At 47.5% G+C, this 19,929-nt stretch overlaps 1 protein-coding gene across 1 annotated transcript in view; it reads left to right on the plus strand.

Moving 5' to 3' along the window:
- The window catches only part of LOC120064150 (immunoglobulin superfamily member 3-like), an 88,573-nt gene that overhangs the window by 55,176 nt on the left and 13,468 nt on the right, over positions 1-19,929 (plus strand). The window contains exon 6 of the mRNA XM_039014523.1: positions 4,779-5,219. Within this exon, the coding sequence (XP_038870451.1) occupies positions 4,779-5,219 (441 nt within the window). The remainder of the gene's footprint in view (positions 1-4,778; positions 5,220-19,929) is intronic.

Genomic DNA, 19,929 nt, shown 5'->3' on the forward strand with positions numbered 1-19,929 from the left:
TCTGTAGCACAATGAAATCAGCTAAAACCAGGTCAATAACTCAATGCATGCAGTGTGTCCTATTGAATATGCATTCACCTGTATTGTGAATAGGCCTAGGCTACATCTTGATTTACCATTCAAATAAATTATTACTATTATGTTATGTAGTAAGATGGGTAAACAACTAAGTCAAATGTATTGTATAATTTATTAATTAAAGCATACATTCAACAACTGCCTCACCTAAAGCCCATTATTGTGGAAACTGCTATAGACCAAGTGCTAACAGTCAGTATTTGGAAAATATGTGTGAAATGCTTGATAATGTATGTGTTATCAACAGAGAAGTATATTTTCTGGGTGGTTTAAATATTGACTGGCTATCAAGCTGCCCACTCAGGAAAAAATTCAAACTGTAACCAGTGCCTGCAACCTGCAACAAGTCAGTCAATTTACCAGAGTAGTTACAAACAGCACAGGAATTAAATCATCAACATGTAATGATCACATTTTTACTAATGCTGCAGATATTTGCTTTACAGCAGTATCCAAATCCATAGGATGTAGTGATCACAATATAATCTAGGAAAACCAAAGTTCCAAAGGTTGGGCCTAATATAGTGTATAAGAGGTCATACAATAAGTTTTGTAGTAATTCATATGTTGATGATGTAAAGAATATTTGCTGGTCTGTGGTGTGTAATGAGAGCAACAAGACGCTGCACTTGACGCATTTATGAAACTACTTATTCCAGTTACTAATAAGCACGTACCCATTAAGAAAATGACTGTAAAAACTGTTAAATCCCCTTGGATTGATGAGGAACTGTATGGTTGAGAGGGATGAGGCAAAAGGTATGGCAATTAAGTCTGGCAGCCCAACTGATTGGCAAACGTACTGCAAGTTAAGAAATCATGTGACTAAACTAAATAAAAATAAACTACACTATGAAACAAAGATGATAAATTATATAAAGAAAGACAGTAAAAAGCTTTGGGGTCCCTTAAATTAAATTTAGGGAAAAAAGCCAACTCGGCTCCTTCATTTATTGAATCAGATGTCTCATTCATCACAAAGCCCACTGATATTGCAAACTACTTTAATGACTTTTTCATTGGCAAGATAAGCAAACTTAGGGATGACATGCCAGAAACAAACGCTGACACTACACATCCAAGTATATCGGACCAAATTATGAAAGACAAGAATTGTACTTTTGAATTCTGTAAAGTCCGTGTGGATGTGTTGAAAAAATTATTGTCTGTCAACAATGACAAGCCACCAGGGTCTGACAATCTAGATGGAAAATTACTGACGATAATAGCAGACAATATTGCCACTCCTATTTGCCACATCTTCAATTTAAGCCTACTAGAGAGCGTGTGCCCTCAGGCCTATAGGGAAGCAAAGTCATTCTGCTACCCAAGAATAGTAAAGCCCCCTTTACTGGCTCAAATAGCCGACCAATCAGCCTGTTACCAACCCTTTAGTAAACTTCTGGGGAAAAATGTGTTTGACCAGATACAATGCTTTTTTTAAAGTAAACAAATTGACAACAGAATTTCAGCAAACTTATAGGGAAGGACACTCAACAAGCAAAGCACTTACACAAATGACTGATGATTGGCTGAGAGAAATTGATGATAACATGATTGTGGGGGCTGTCTTGTTAGACTTCAGTGCAGCTTTTGACATTATCGATCATAGTCTGCTGCTGGAAAAACCAATGTGTTATGGCTTTACACCCCCTGCTATAATTGTGTTAGGTGTTCTTTAATGGAAGCCTATCAAATATAACCCAGTTAGAATCAGGAATTCCCCAGGGTAGCTGTTTAGGCCCCTTGCTTTTTAAAATTTTTACTACCGACATGCCACTGACTGAGTAAAGCCAGAGTTTCTATGTATGCGGATGACTCAACACTATACACGTCAGCTACTACAGCGACTGAAATGACGGCAACACTCAACAAAGAGCTACAGTTAGTTTCAGAGTGGGTAGTGAGCACTAAATATTTCTAAAACTAAAAGCATTGTATTTGGAACAAAACACTTACTAAACCCTAAACCTCAACTAAATCTTGTGGAAATTGAGCAAGTTGAGATGACTAAACAGCTTGGAGTAACTAGATTGTAAACTGTCATGGTCAAAACATATTGATGCAGTAGTAGCTAAGATGGGGAGAAGTCTGTCTATAATAAAGCGATGCTTTGCCTTCTTAACAACACTATCAACAAGGCAGGTCCTACAGGCCCTAGTTTTGTCGCACCTTGACTACTGTTCAGTCGTGTGGTCAGGTGCCACAAAAAAGGACTTAGGAAAATTGCAATTGGCTCAGAACAGGGCAGCACGGCTGGCCCTTGGATGTACACAGAGAGCTAATATTAAAAATATGCATGTCAATCTCTCCTGGCTGAAAGTGGAGAGATTGACTTCATCACTACTTTTATTTATGAGAGGTATTGACAAGTTGAATACACCGAGCTGTCTGTCTAAACTACTGGCACACAGCTCAGACACCCATGTATACCCCACAAGACATGCCACAAGTGGTCTCTTCACAGTCCCCAAGTCCAGAACAGACTATGGGAGGCACATAGTACTACATATAGCCATGACTACATGGAACTCTATTCCATATCAAGTAACTGATGCAAGCAGTAAAATTAGATTTAAAAAACAAATTAAAAAAACACCTTTATGGAATAGCGGGGACTGTGAAGCAACACAAACATTTGCACACACACACACAATAACATACGCACTACACAGTTGAAGTCAGAAGTTTACATACACTTAGGTTGGAGTCATCAAAACTCGTTTTCAACTACTCCACAAAGTTCTTGTTAACAAACTATAGTTTTGGCAAGTTGGTACATGACACAAGTAATTTTTCCAACAATTGTTCAGACAGATTATTTCACTTATAATTCACTGCATCACAATTCCAGTGGGTCAGAAGTTTACATGCACTAAGTTGACTGTGCCTTTAAACAGCTTGGAAAATTCCAGAAAATTATGTCATGGCTTTAGAAGCTTCTGATAGGCTAATTGACATCATTTGAGTCAATTGGAGGTGTACCTGTGGATGTATTTCAAGGCCTACCTTCAAACTCAGTGCCTCTTTGCTTGACATCATGGGAAAATCAAAAGAAATCAGCCAAGACCTCAGAAAAAAAATTGCAGACCTCCACAAGTCTGGTTCATCCTTGGGAGCAATTTCCAAACGCCTGAAGGTACCACGTTCATCTGTACAAACAATACTACGCAAGTATAAACACCACTGCTCCAAAACCACCATTAAAAAGCCAGACTATGGTTTGCAACTGCACACGGAGACAAAGATCGTACTTTTTGGAAAAATGTCCTCTGGTCTGATGAAACAAAAATAGAAATGTTTGGCCATAATGACCATCGTTACGTTTGGAGGAAAAAGACAGATGCTTGCAAGCTGAAGAACACCATCCCGACCGTGAAGCACGGGTGTGGCAGCATCATGTCGTGGAGGTGCATTTCTGCAGGAGGGACTGGTGCACTTCACAAAATAGATGGTATCATGAGGATGGAAAATGATGTGGATAAATTGAAGCAACATCTCAAGACATCAATCAGGAAGTTAAAGCTTGGTCACAAATGGGTCTTCCAAATGGACAATGACCCCAAACAAACCTGACTTCGTTACACCAGCTCTGTCAGGAGGAATGGGACAAAATTCTCCCAACTTATTGTGGGAAGCTTGTGGAAGGCTACCTGAAACGTTTGACCCAAGTTAAACAATGTTTAAAGGCAATGCTACCAAATACTAATTGAGTGTATGTAAACTTCTGACCCATTGGGAATGTGATGAAAGAAAGAAAAGCTGAAATAAATCACTCTACTATTATTCTGACATTTCACATTCTTAAAATAAAGTGGTGATCCTAACTGACCTAAGACAGGGAATTTTTACTCTGATTAAATGTCAGGAATTGTCAAAAACTGAGTTTATACATGGATTTAGTACTGTGTATATGTGGTAGTGGTGGAGTAGGGGCCTGAGGGCACACAGTGTGTTGTGAAATCTGTGAATGTATTGTAATGTTTTAAAATTGTATAAACTGCCTTAATTTTGCTGGACCCCAGGCAAAGCAGCAGCTAATGGGGATCCATAATAAATACAAATACAAACAACAAAGTCCAATGTAATGATATTGAGTTTGAAAGTTCTGTCTGTCAAGTGCCATTCTGTGACTTTGGCTAATATGCCTTCTTTTTTTGCTGTGGTATTGAGTATCATGATACTGAACCTGGTATCAGTATCGAAGTCAGTATTCTGGTATCGTGACACTAAGCCTTATACGTTATATAATCTATAGACACAGTATACAACCTCTCCATACGGTTGTGTTTCAGAGGACAGTGAATGGATTCTAACAGCTAACTTGTTGATGGAAGGCAATTTATTCAACTCTCACTGAATGCCACTAGGTCGTGCAATCCCTACTCCTTCCCTTCCCTTTTGTCTGTGTATTGAAGCAGAGGGTTGCTCCCTTCAGTCTGTCACCACCATGGCCTCTGTCATGCTGCCTGGCCTGCCACACTGCTTACCTCTCTAATCCTTTCACATACTTCATCAAGTGCCTAAGGAATAGCAGCTAGGAAATAGGAGTTATGGAATAGGAACTAGGGTATAGGGAATAGGAATTAGGGAATAGGAACGAGTAATTCAATTTAGGGAATAGGAGCTAGGGGTCGGTTTGGGATTTAGCCTTACTATCCAACATTAACACATAATTTCCTCTCTTCCTGTTTCCCCAGAATCCTCCTTCGTGGTGTCGGCGTCGTCGCGGACGCCTAGCGTGACCTTTGGCGACTCGTTTGATCTCCAGTGCCTGGTCAAGCCCCGCCATAACCCTCGTGTGCCCGCCTCCGTCACCTGGCGCTTCATGCCCACCAGCTCGGGTTCTGCCGGGGAGGGTGGTGAGGGTGGCACAGTGGGCGAGTTCCGGGACCTGGTGACATTTACCCGTGAGGGCACGCTGCAGTGGGGCGAGCAGCTGCTGGGCCAGGGCACCCGCACCACCGTGGACCGTTCCCATGCCAACACCAACTTCAGGTTGTCTGTGACGCGTGCTGGGCGTAGGGAGGCGGGGACATATCAGTGCTCCGCCCTCCTCTGGAGGAGGAACTACGACAACACCTGGAGCAAAGTGGCCAACAGGACGTCTAACCTGCTGGGGATCAGCGTGTTACAGCCAGGTGGGAGACACACACACGCCTTGAGCCATGTGGCCAACCAACCACACTTCTGGATATTAATTAACACACAAAAAAGCGACACACACAGAATGACTGCGGTAGGCCTGAGGTCGGGGAATGTTTAGAGGTGAACTTATGCTGCACAGGTTTTCTCCTCCCTGTCCTCCTTTGTTCTGTGAGAGTCCTGTACAGACTGAGGAGTGAGTCCTGTATTAGCATTGTGTGTTCTGCCCATTAGGTCTGTGGTGCCATGGACCTATAGGTATTAGTCTCTCTCTGCTGTAATTGCACTCTCTCTCTCTGCTCTAATTGCGCTCGCTCTCTGCTGTAATTGCTCTCGCTCTCTTTTTACGGACTAATTGTGTGTGTGTGTGTGTGAGAGAGAGTGCTTGCGTGTGTGTTTCTGTGCGTGTGTAGCACTGGGCAGGGCTGAACCTCCTAATGGAGCAGTGTAATGTCCCTACTAGAGGTAGTGATCAGAGAGGAAAATAATGGGTGGGAAAAAGAGAGGGGGAAAAAGGAGGAATAGAAAGAAAGGTCCTTGAACTCTTTCCCTCATCAACAATTCACTAACTACACCCCATGGCATCACGCACTGCTGCAATAATAGGCTTTTATTCGCTCACACCCACACACACTGTATACCTTTCATTTGGGATCCCTCATTGTCGACTATGATTTCCCTCCAGGGGTCAGGGTTGTGGTGTGGGTCTGGCTGGCTGGCTGGCCGTGGGTCTGGAGATGGCTGGATAGGCCAATCCATGACCTGGTGATCTTGTCGCATTGGGGGCAGGGGTAGTGATAGGGGTGGCTGTTACACACTGAACAACCCACTGATGACGTTGAGGCAGAGTTTGTGTGTAGTGGAGGTTAATGTCAGTGCTTGTGTTCCTGGGTTCCCAGGTTGTTTATGTAGTTTCTCTGTGAGGAGACTGAATGACATTACTGCCACTCTGGCCTTGAGCTGAGCTGAGGAGTGTTTCTGTTTGTGCAATGTGCACTACCTCATTAAAGTGTGTGGGTGTGCCATGTGTTGCTCTCTGTTTTTCTTCACCATCTACACACACACACACACACACACACACACACACACACACACACACACACACACACACACACACACACACACACACACATACACACACACACACACACACAGAGTCTTGTACAGCTAACCATGTGGGCACACACAATTCAGTCCCATTCAAACTCCTATTTACCCTAACACATACTCTAACCCTAAAACTAACCCTAGCTCCTAAACCTAATTCTAACACTAATTCTAACATTAACCCTAAACCCCCTAGAAATAGCATTTGACCTTGTGGGGTTCAACAAAATGTCCCCAGTTGGTCCAATTTTTGTTTGTTTACTATTCTTGTGGGGACTTCTGGTCCACACACAGGAAGCTCCTGCTTAATGGTAATGGCTTTAGGAAAGCACTGGAGGCAAGCTCTACACCTGTGGTGTTTCTTTTATCCTGCCTGTGAGGCTGTTAGTGGGAGGATCAGCCTGGGGTTATACCACTTTACTGTCACTGAGACAGGCTGTGTGGGGTTATACCACTTTACTGTCACTGAGACAGGCTGTGTGGGGTTATACCACTTTACTGTCACTGAGACAGGCTGTGTGGGGTTATACCACTTTACTGTCACTGAGACAGGCTGTGTGGGGTTATACCACTTTACTGTCACTGAGACTGGCTGTGTGGGGTTATACCACTTTACTGTCACTGAGACAGGCTGTGTGGGGTTATACCACTTTACTGTCACTGAGACTGGCTGTGTGGGGTTATACCACTTTACTGTCACTGAGACTGGCTGTGTGGGGTTATACCACTTTACTGTCACTGAGACTGGCTGTGTGGGGTTATACCACTTTACTATCACTGAGACTGGCTGTGTGTGTGACTGATGTACTACTGATGTGTCAAGGTGAGGCTGATTACAACTCAGCAGGGAGATGAGCTCAGTGACTCTGCTGATCAATAAGACAGCCAGCCATTAGAATATAGTCAACTATACAGGGTTTCTCTCTCTGTCCCACTCCCTCTCTCACACACACACAGCAACCTCAAACCATATGCTCACACACACACACACACACACACACACACACACACACACACACACACACACACACACACACACACACACACACACACACACACACACACACACACACACACACACACAGAGGTCTGTGCTCTGAAGCAGCACAGGGACAGACAGTGTTCTGACCTTAGCCACTCAAGCTGAACACAAGACCCTTCAGGAGCCATTTGGCAATCGATTTATCATCCTGCACGCTTGTTTAGTTTCCCTGATGTGCACTTTACTGTCTTTACCCCTAGTGAAGAGGACCAATGACACGCGCACACACATTTAGAAAATCAATGGAGCTCTCTTTCACTCTCTTCTGGCTCCGCACTGTCTCCATGACGACGTGATCAGTTACCTTGGGAAAGCTATCAGTTACTGTGACAATGTGATCGGTTACATTGGCAATGGCATGAGTTACCATGATGAAGTGATCAGTTATGGTGGCTATATGATAAGTCCATGTATAGGCTTGGGCTCACAGGAGTATTTGATTGGCTGTGAGGTGGACTAATCCAGCTCCCCCATTGGCTCCTCCATACTTTCTTTCTGTTGTTTTAGTCAAATCCTGTTTTCCTCCTCAACTAGGCCTGACACACACGCGCGCGCGCGCGTGTCACATGGCTCCATTTAGAGCTGTGATTCATCTGTCAGAATGTAGGCCGTCTCTTCTGTTTTCCCCTAGCTGTTTTCTTAAATGTTAACCACTCTTCGCTAAATGAGAGGCTGACATTTGCCGTTTCCACTTTCTCTCTCAAAGAAGCAGAAACGAGCGGAACAGGAGAGTGGGGGTAATGAGGTGTGAGCAGAGCTGGAGCATCACACAGCATCTGACCAAATCCATTATTGAGAGACTTTAAATCATGCTTCCAGAGGTGCCTGTACACTGACCCACCAGCCTGCTCAATATGTATGAGCTTCCTCACCACCGTGTGTGTGTGTGTGTGTGTGTGTGTGTGTGTGTGTGTGTGTGTGTGTGTGTGTGTGTGTGTGTGTGTGTGTGTGTGTGTGTGTGTGTGAGAGAGAGAGAGACTGACTGCTATGGTTGGGCGGTATCCAGATTTCATACCGTTTCTGTGCCATAGGGTGTTATGCAGTATTACCGAATGTGCACACAAGGGGCGCTATTGGACAGACGCACAAAACATTTTAGGCAACAGGGGTCTTGATCCAGGAGGGGATTGAATGTCTCTGCTGTAACCGAGAAGCTTGACATCTAGCCAGTTAGTAAACCAAATGCATAGCTGGAGATAATTTATTTGACACATCTTAGATTTCTCATAGTTATACGTATAGCCTTTTTTTTTAACAGTATTGAAAATCATACCGTTGGTATTTGGAAATACTTAGGTAGAAACAGTATATCTCCCAAGCCTAGTGACTGCATAATGCTACTCATATGCATACTCTGCATACATGCAGTTTGCAGCTCCTTCCCTGTGATGGGACAGTGCCTCTGACTGCACTGGGCCTCTGCTGGGCTGATGACGTGTGAAGTGCTAGAAAGGACTAAAGAGATGGAACGTGTGAGGCCTTGGCCTCAGCATAGCCCCAGACCCAGCATAGCCCCAGACCCAGCATAGCACCAGCCCCAGCATAGCCCCAGACCCAGCATAGCCCCATCACCAGACCCAGCATAGCCCCATCACCACACCCAGCATAGCCCCAGCCCCAGCATAGCCCCATCACCGCCCCAGCATAGACCCAGCATAGCCCCAGCCCCAGCATAGACCCATCACCAGCATAGCCCCATCACCAGACCCAGCATAGTCCCAGCACCAGCACCAGCTCCCTACAGCCCTACAGATCCCCAGCTCCCTACAGCCCTACAGAGCACCAGCTCCCTACAGCCCTACAAAGCCCCAGCACCAGCTCCCTATAGCCCTGCAGAGCCCCAGCTCCCTACAGCCCTGCAGAGCCCCAGCTCCCTACAGCCCTGCAGAGCCCCAGCTCCCTACAGCCCTGCAGAGCCCCAGCTCCCTACAGCCCTGCAGAGCCCCAGCTCTTTACAGCCCTGCAGAGCCCCAGCTCTTTACAGCCCTGCAGAGCCCCAGCTCTTTACAGCCCTGCAGAGCCCCAGCTCCCTACAGCCCTACAGAGCCCCAGCTCCCTACAGCCCTACAGAGCCCCAGCTCTTTACAGCCCTGCAGAGCCCCAGCTCCCTACAGCCCTACAGAGCCCCAGTTCCCTACAGCCCAACAGAGCCCCAGTTCCCTACAGCCCAACAGAGCCCCAGTTCCCTACAGCCCAACAGAGCCCCAGTTCCCTACAGCCCAACAGAGCCCCAGTTCCCTACAGCCCTACAGAGCACCAGCTCCCTACAGCCCTACAGAGCCACAGCTCCCTACAGCCCTACAGAGCACCATCCCCAGCTCCCTACAGCCCTACAGTGCCCCAGGTCCCTACAGCCCTACAGAGCCCCAGCTCCCTACAGCCCTACAGAGCCCCAGCTCCCTACAGCCCTACAGAGCCCCAGCTCCCTACAGCCCTACAGAGCCCCAGCTCCCTACAGCCCTACAGAGCACCAGTTCCCTACAGCCCTACAGAGCCCCAGTTCCTTACAGCCCAACATAGCCCCAGTTCCCTACAGCCCTACAGAGCACCAGCTCCCTACAGCTCTACAGAGCACCAGCCCCAGCTCCCTACAGCCCTACAGAGCCCCAGCACCAGCTCCCTACAGCCCTACAGAGCCCCAGCACCAGCTCCCTACAGCCCTACAGAGCCCCAGCTCCCTACAGCCCTGCAGAGCCCCAGCTCCCTACAGCCCTACAGAGCACCATCCCCAGCTCCCTACAGAGCCCCAGCTCCCTACAGCCCTACAGAGCCCCAGTTCCCTACAGCCCAACAGAGCCCCAGTTCCCTACAGCCCAACAGAGCCCCAGTTCCCTACAGCCCTACAGAGCACCAGCTCCCTACAGCCCTACAGAGCCCCAGCTCCCTACAGCCCTACAGAGCACCATCCCCAGCTCCCTACAGCCCTACAGAGCCCCAGCTCCCTACAGCCCTACAGAGCCCCAGCTCCCTACAGCCCTACAGCCCTACAGAGCCCCAGTTCCCTACAGCCCTACAGAGCCCCAGTTCCCTACAGCCCTACAGAGCCCCAGCTCCCTACAGCCCTACAGAGCACCAGCTCCCTACAGCCCTACAGAGCACCAGCTCCCTACAGCCCTACAGAGCCCCAGCTCCCTACAGCCCTACAGAGCCCCAGCTCCCCAGCTCCCTACAGCCCTACAGAGCCCCAGCTCCCTACAGCCCTACAGAGCCCCAGCTCCCTACAGCCCTACAGAGCACCATCCCCAGTTCCCTACAGCCCTACAGAGCACCAGCTCCCTACAGCCCTACAGAGCACCAGCTCCCTACAGCCCTACAGAGCACCAGCCCCAACCTCAGCCCCTCTGGTAGGTGTGTTCTGGTCTTCTCCAGGAACATAAAGAGCTTTTCTGCTGCAGAAGGAGGCAGAGCGTCTGTTCTCCTATGTCCTCTCTATGGAAACTCTGATTCCTTGAACACATTGACTGAATTTAACCCCTAGATTAGAGGCTACCAGACACACACACACACAAACTCCTGGATTCTGTCCCTGTGCATGAGTGTAATTATTTTATATTGGAACATGCTTCAATATAGTCTGACACACGGCTCACAGCACACAAATGCTTCCGGCGCCGACAGAGATGGCCGCCTCACTTCGCGTTCCTAGGAAACTATGCAGTATTTCGTTTTTTTTAACGTGTTATTTCTTACATTGGTACCCCAGGTAATCTTAGGTTTTATTACATAGTCGGGAGGAACTGCTGAATATAAGAGCAACGTCAACTCACCATCATTACGACCAGGAATTTGACTTTCCCGAAGCGGATCCTGTGTTTTGCCTTCCACCGAGGACAATGGATCTGATCCCAGCCGGCGATCCTAAACAACGACGCCGTAAAAGGGGCAAACGAAGCGGTCTTCTGGTCAGGCTCCGGAGACGGGCACATCGCGCACCACTCCCTAGCATACTACTCGCCAATGTCCAGCCTCTTGACAACAAGGTTGATGAAATCCGAGCAAGGGTTGCCTTCCAGAGAGACATCAGAGACTGTAACGTTCTTTGCTTCACGGAAACATGGCTCACTCGAGAGACGCTATCGGAGTCGGTGCAGCCAGCTGGTTTCTTCACGCATCGCGCCGACAGAAACGAGCATCTTTCTGGTAAGAAGAGGGGCGGGGGGGTATGCCTTATGATTAACGAGATGTGGTGTGATCATAACAACATACAGGAACTCAAGTCCTTCTGCTCACCTGACTTAGAATTCCTCACAATCAAATGCCGACTGCATTATCTACCAAGGGAATTCTCTTCGATTATAATCACAGCCGTATATATTCCCCCCCAAGCAGACACATCGATGGACCTGAACAAACTTTATTTGGCTCTATGTAAACTGGAAACCACATATCCTGAGGCTGCATTCATTGTAGCTGGGGATTTTAACAAGGCTAATCTGAAAACAAGACTCCCTAAATTCTATCAGCATATCGATTGCGCAACCAGGGCTGGTAAAACCCTGGATCATTGTTATTCTAACTTCCGCGACGCATATAAGGCCCTCCCCTGCCCTCCTTTCGGAAAAGCTGACCACGACTCCATTTTGTTGCTTCCAGCCTACAGACAGAAACTAAAACAAGAAGCTCCCGCGCTCGGGTCTGTTCAACGCTGGTCCGACCAATCTGATTCCACGCTTCAAGACTGCTTCGATCACATGGATTGGGATATGTTCCACATTGCGTCCAACAACAACATTGACGAATACGCTGATTCGGTGAGCGAGTTCATTAGAAAGTGCATCGGCGATGTCGTACCCACAACAACTATTAAAACATTCCCAAACCAGAAACCGTGGATTGATGGCAGCATTCGCGCGAAACTGAAACTCTGGACCACTGCTTTTAACCAGGGCAAGGTGACCGGAAACATGACCGAATACAAACAGTGTAGCTATTCCCTCCGCAAGGCAATCAAACAAGCTAAGCGTCAGTATAGAGACAAAGTAGAGTTGCAATTCAACGGCTCAGACACGAGGTATGTGGCAGGGTCTACAGTCAATCACGGATTACAAAAAGAAAACCAGCCCCGTCGCGGACCAGGATGTCTTGCTTCCAGACAGACTAAATAACTTCTTTGCTCGCTTTGAGGACAATACAGTGCCACTGACACGGCCCGCTACCAAAACCTGCGGACTCTCCTTCACTGCAGCCGACGTGAGTAAAACATTTAAACGCGTTAACCCTCGCAAGGCTGCAGGCCCAGACGGCATCCCCAGCCGTGTCCTCAGAGCATGCGCAGACCAGCTGGTTGGCGTGTTTATGGACATATTCAATCAATCCTTATCCCAGTCTGCTGTTCCCACATGCTTCAAGAGGGCCACCATTGTTCCTGTTCCCAAGAAAGCTAAGGTAACTGAGCTAAACGACTACCGCCCCGTAGCACTCACTTCCGTCATCATGAAGTGCTTTAAGAGACTAGTCAAGGACCATATCACCTCCACCCTACCTGACACCCTAGACCCACTCCAATTTGCTTACCGCCCCAATAGGTCCACAGACGACGCAATCGCAACCATACTGCACACTGCCCTAACCCATCTGGACAAGAGGAATACCTATGTGAGAATACTGTTCATCGACTACAGCTCAGCATTTAACACCATAGTACCCTCCAAACTCCTCCAAACACCCTGGGTCTCGACCCCGCCCTGTGCCACTGGGTACTGGACTTCCTGACGGGCCGCCCCCAGGTGGTGAGGGTAGGTAACAACATCTCCACCCCGCTGATCCTCAACACTGGGGCCCCACAAGGGTGCGTTCTGAGCCCTCTCCTGTACTCCCTGTTCACCCACGACTGCGTGGCCATGCACGCCTCCAACTCATTCATCAAGTTTGCGGACGACACTAGTAGGTTTGATTACCAACAACGACGAGACGGCCTACAGGGAGGAGGTGAGGGCCCTCGGAGTGTGGTGTCAGGAAAATAACCTCACACTCAACGTCAACAAAACAAAGGAGATGATTGTGGACTTCAGGAAACAACAGAGGGAGCACCCCCCTATCCACATCGACGGGACAGTAGTGGAGAGGGTAGTAAGTTTTAAGTTCCTCGGCGTACACATCACGGACAAACTGAATTGGTCCACCCACACAGACAGCGTTGTGAAGAAGGCGCAGCAGCAACCTCAGGAGGCTGAAGAAATTCGGCTTGTCAGCAAAAAAACTCACAAACTTCTACAGATGCACAATCGAGAGCATCCTGTTGGGCTGTATCACCGCCTGGTACGGCAACTGCTCCGCCCACAACCGTAAGGCTCTCCAGAGGGTAGTGAGGTCTGCACAACGCATCACTGGGGGCAAACTACCTGCCCTCCAGGACACCTACACCACCCGATGTCACAGGAAGGCCATAAAGATCATCAAGGACAACAACCACCCGAGCCACTGCCTGTTCACCCCGCTATCATCCAGATGGCGAGGTCAGTACAGGTGCATCAAAGCAGGTCCCGAGAGACTGGAAAAACAGCTTCTATCTCAAGGCCATCAGACTGTTAAACAGCCACCACTAACATCGAGTGGCTGCTGCCAACATACTGACTCAACTACAGCTCACTTTAATATTGGATATTGATGGAAATTGATCAAAAATGTATCACTAGCCACTTTAAACAATGCCACTTAATATAATGTATATGTATATACTGTACTCTATATCATCTACTGCATCTTGCCATCTTTATGTAATATATGTATCACTAGCCACTTTAAACTATGCACTTTTATGTTTACATACCCTACATTACTCATCTCATATGTATATACTGTACTCGATACCATCTACTGCATCTTGCCTATGCCGTTCTGTACCATCACTCATTCATATATCTTTATGTACATACTCTTTATCCCTTTACACTTGTGTGTATAAGGTAGTAGTTGTGGAATTGTTAAGTTAGATTACTCGTTGGTTATTACTGCATTGTTGGAACTAGAAGCACAAGCATTTCGCTACACTCGCATTAACATCTGCTAACCATGTGTATGTGACAAATAACGATTTGATTTGAAATGGAAGGAGGAATATTATATTCCTCCTGATTGCGTTTTCTCTTTGTCTCTCTGTAAAACATAATAAGAGCAGACACATGTTCAGTCCTGCACATCACCAGGGAAGCTTCAGTCTCATCTCTACACAATCTAATACCAGCTCCTCATAACTCTCCCGCACCACGCGCACACACACACACACACACACACACACACCATTATGCTGATTCTCCGTAATGAAGCCGGAGCTCAGATTAATGATGGTTTGGGGAATTTAATACATTTTCTCGTGTGTGTGTGTGTCCACATAGTTTGAGGAATGTGATATTAACGTTCCCTGGTTGTAGGCTGTGCTGGAATAAAAAGGGTGATGATGGTGTCCTACTTCCTGTAGAGAGAGAGAGATCTGGGGGGTCCACACCTCTAGCCTACATGCTGTACATTTTGACATTTTCGTCATTTAGCAGACACTTATCCAGAGCAACTTACAGGAGCAATTAGGGTTAAGTGCCTTGCTCAAGGACACTTCGACAAATGTTTCACCTACTCGGCTCTGGGATTCGAACCAGCGACCGGTTACTGGCCCAACGCTCTTAACCGCTAGACTACAAGAACAGTATGCTGATTATTACTGGAACTAGCCCACATAGGCTGAGTCAAAAATGGCACCCTATTCCCTATATAGTGCACTGCTTTTGACCTGAGCCCTGCTCAAACTATAGTCAAAAGTAGGGCACTCTATAGGGTGCCATTTGGGAAGCAGACATATAGTATGGGTTGAAGAGCTGACAAAGCAGCTCTTTGTAGCTGATACAGTATACATATGATGACATGTCCATCATGCCTGTGTCAGTAAAGGGTGTCCCCCTGCTATTTCTATCTTCTACTCTCCCCCCCTTTCTCTCGCTCCCCTCTTTCTGTCTCTCTCTCTCCCCTCTTTCTGTTTCTGTCTCTGTCTTTCTCTTTCCCCTCTTTGTCTCTCTCTCTCCCCTTTTTCTGTCTCTCTCTCTCCCCTTTTTCTGTCTCTCCCCTCTTTGTCTTTCTCTCTCCCCTCTTTCTCTCTCTCTCCTCTCTCCCCCTTCTTTCTCTGTATCTCTCTCCTCTCTCCCCCTTCTTTCTCTGTCTCTCTCTCCCCCTCCTCTCTCCCCCCTCTTTCTCTCTCTCTCGCTCTCTCTCTCCTCTTTCTGTCTCTCTACTTTCTCTCCCGTCTTTCTTTCTCTCTCTCCCCCTCTTTCGCTCTCTCTCTCTCCTCTCTCTGCCCTCCTTTCCCCACCCCTTCACTATCCGCCCACCCCCTCCTGGTGGTGTGTTGGTGCCGAGTGCTAGTGAAGTGTCTTCAGTGTTAATGGCAGTAACATCTCTCTCTGTGCCCACGTTCTCTTCATGTCACCCAGCACAGCCCTCCTCCTTCAACCTTGTTATTGATAGCGTTACCATCACCGTGGTGACGGGAGGTTCCCGCTTATCTGTGGATGGATTGCAGCTGTCCGTCTTCATTAGGGAGGAGTCGTCCACCCAACTCTCCAGTCACACGCCACGGGGCTCAGAGTTTCACAACCACCCTGACATAGCCTTCCTCCTCTTTATCTTGTCTTCTCTACCTCCGTCTTTCTCTCCCTTACTCTCCTTACTCTTTCCTCTTCTTCTACTGCCCACAGTGACAGATTCTCTCTCTCTCTCTTGCTCTTGCTTTCTGTCTCTGTCTGTCTCGCTCTCTCTCTCTCGCTCTCCCTCTCTCTCCTGCACCCATCTTGCCTTCCTATTCGTCCTCTGTTCATTTTCTCTCCCTCTCCCCTCATGTCTCTTCAAATGTTGCTGTGGTGTTTTTACAGTGGTGTTGTGACATGGCTGAAGGGGTTGTGACTGGGATATGACATCTTATCATGTTTGAGCTGTGCTGTGTACAGTACAGTTTTGATCTAACCCCCCAGGCACTGGTGTGTCTCCTACTGTCGGATTAGATATCTGCACTCCAAGCCCCCCTTCCTATTCCCCCCACACACACACATTCACACACACAGTAGGCGATGAAATTAAGAGCTATTGTGTGAGAAAATAATTTCATAAAAGGCTTTTGATGAATCATGTCTGATTCAGACACTCAAGGTCAGCTCATCTCTCTGTCTTCCTCACAGACTGCACAGACAGCCCACCACACACACACCTACTGCTCGGGACATACAAGGACACACACACACACAATCTCTAAAAACACACATACTCACCCCCCCCCTAATACACTACACTACACTCCACACAGTCTATTGTGTCCTCTCTCTGTCATTCATCTCCAGGCCAGAGACTGTTCTGCAGCCAGCAGTCAGCACTGGCTTCCCTCAACAATATCTATGACCACATTCCAGCACTGGTTTAATGGACATAAAGTGTTTTATGTTTACTGACAGAGACTCACTTTCCCCTCACACACATGGACCCACACACACACACATCACATGGACCCACACACGCACGGACCTACGCACAGACCCACACACACGCACGGACCCACCCACACACGCACAGACACCCACACACACATCACATGGACCCACACACACATCGCACGGACCCACACACACATCGCTTTATTCTATCCCATTTCCCTGCCTGCTTCTGGGGGGTCATTAATCAGTACCTAGAGTTCCCCTGCCCTGACCCCCCTTGCCTCTCTCCCTCTCTGCTCACCTTCTCTCCCTCTCCTTCCCTCTCTTCCTCCCTCGCCTCCCCCTTTCCAGTTAGGCCAGGCAGAGTCCAGCGATCAGTCTCTGAGACAGCGAGCAGGAGACAGAGGAGAAAGGCAGCTGGGTGTGTGAGGCTGCCATTGGGCGTGTGCAGATCCCCATAATTACCTCAATCTTAATGACGTTGCGGCGGGAGTGTGAGATGTGGGGGTAATCTCCTTTTGACACAAAAGGATCAGAGATACATCGGCATCATTAGCATAGAAATTAGGCTCCCTATTATAGCAGAAGAAGAGAGGAACAGCGGCTCCTCAGCCAGAGTAGAGGCCCATCCCTCATCCCTCCCCAAAGGGAACCCGCTCCGACCTCTCCCCAGAGGCAGGGCTTCGGGCCGGGGGAGCGACCCAGCTGGATTGAGCCGTCCTCGGGGATCAGAGTGTGTCTGAGCCCTTGGTGTTGTATATCCGTTCTGGGCTCAGCCTGTGGCTAGGCTAATGCTAAGGGCGGAGCAGGCCGGGTTTAAGACGTTAAGCCTCCCTGAGTTGAAACCCAAGAGACCCCCCTCTGGTCCTAAATCCTCCCAGGAGAACTCTCTCTCTCTTTTCTTCTTTGCTCCCTCTTTTCTTTTAGCTTCCCCACATCTCCCATGATCCCTCTTCCCTCATCTTTTTGCTGCTCCTCCTGTCTCTTCAACCTGATCTGCTCTTTCTTTATTTAATTCATCTACCTCCATTCATCCTCTAATCCCCCATGTCCTCTCTCTCTGACTTATTTCTTCCCCACTGCCTCAATGACACCTCTGAGGACTTTTATGCCTGAAATACTGAAACATATTTCACCAAAAGGCCCGTGTAGGTGGAGAGACAATAGTGGGCCATTAGGCTGAGTGGGGTCTAATCACATTGTCTCTGGCCCAAATTGCACCCAATTCCCTATATAATAGTACAGTATTTTGACCAGGGCACATAGGGTTCTGGTGAAAAGTAGTGCACCATGTAGGTAATTTGGTGCCATTTGGGATGCATCCAATGTCCCTGGTGTCACACCTTTCAGATGAAAGATCATAAAGCACCAAAATATGAACCAGAGAACCACAACACCTTCCTGTCGGAGTTCTTCATTGGAGCCTCATGAATATACATGAGCCTGTAGGTGAGCCTGCTGAATATTCATGTCCTGGCAGGTGATGAGACTGGCTGTCTGGAGGAATTCTAGAAGGTTTCTTTGTTCTACATACTGTACATCCCTATGGTTGGGCTGTTTTACAACGGTCTGTGGACTGTAGTTGATAGCGTTTCATTGAGTTCAGACAGATGGGCGGTGTTCTGATTAGACTGGTAGAGAGTGATGGTAAGAGGTTGGAAAGATACTACAGAGCACAGCCTTAACAGTGCACTTTCTTTCCCACCTCCTGGACCGTAAAATACTTCCCAAAATATGTTTTCATCTGTTCCCGCACTTGGCTGGGCAAATAAAGAACCGCTTCACAGAGTTGTGGCATATAGCTATGAGGAGAGTGAAGATGGAACGTGTGCATGTGTTGGACATAAAGTTTGTATTCCTGCCTGCGTTCTGGATGTGAATGGGGCTGTGTTTGTGGCCATTGTGTGCTTTACACCACTGATAAATAAGGGTCTTTATCTGGGCTCGGCAGCACACTGCCATTAACACCTTCTGACGATACATTGGACACACTCAGGGAAGGAGGAGAAAGGGGGTGGTTTCGATTAGCTTCTTAGAGAGCGTAAAAGTGTGTGCTCCTAACGATGCCACGTGCTCTGCACACTGCTAACAAACTCCAACCGCCCCACACACACACACACACACACACACACACACACACACACACACACACACACACACAGAATCTTGTTTAATTTTCCAACAAAGAGAAAACACTCACTCTGTTTTAGGAGAGTGAGGGGCTGAATGTTAATTAACTGGTCATTTAATTATGCCTGGCTATGGCAGTGCAGGGCTCTTTGGCCGTGTTTAATTTGGTCTGTTTCCTCTCTGGGAGACCCAGCGGGACTAAGGTATTCTAGCCACACCCTCAGTAGCGTTTACTTCAAGGTTAACTTATATGATCATCTTCTCATATATCATCTAGTATCTGATTAGCTCCCAATTCACAGAATAGGCCCCTTTCACTGACCAGAGTATGGAGGGATAAAAATCATACACAGGATCTCAGCAGTACTCACTATATCTTGTACTGGTGAGAGATTACACAGAGCTGAGGGAGAGTAGAACAAATCTGAGCCTGTTACACACACACACACACACACACACACACACACACACTTTAAATACTTTATTTGAATCCACATTACAACACACACACACACACACACACACACACACACACACAGGCATAGGGCCTGGGTTTGAGTGACACACCAGCTAATGCAGAACATAGATGACAAGTGTTTCCAATTATGGATTTGTCTTACTTTGGGTTGGCACCTACGAGACTCATTAAAGAAACACACTCGCGCAGAACATGCAAACACAATTAACATAGACATTGACAGACTCGCTAAAACACACACACACACACACACACACACACATAATCCAGCAGTAAACGGAACTGGCAATACCTATGCATGAAGTATGGCCTTGTAACAGATGTGTGATTGAACAAGTCTCTACATATATATGCTCTTTTCCCAAAGCATCAACACACACACAGACATACACACAGAAAACGCGGGCGATCCCTGCACATACACTGAGTGTACAAAACATTAGGAACACCGGCTCCTTGACATAGACTGACTAATAATTCTTTATTGATGTCGCTTGTTAAATCCACTTCAACCAGTGTAGATGAAGGGGATACAGGTTAAA

Source organism: Salvelinus namaycush, chromosome 19, assembly GCF_016432855.1.
Source record: "Salvelinus namaycush isolate Seneca chromosome 19, SaNama_1.0, whole genome shotgun sequence".
NCBI classification, from domain to species: domain Eukaryota; kingdom Metazoa; phylum Chordata; class Actinopteri; order Salmoniformes; family Salmonidae; genus Salvelinus; species Salvelinus namaycush.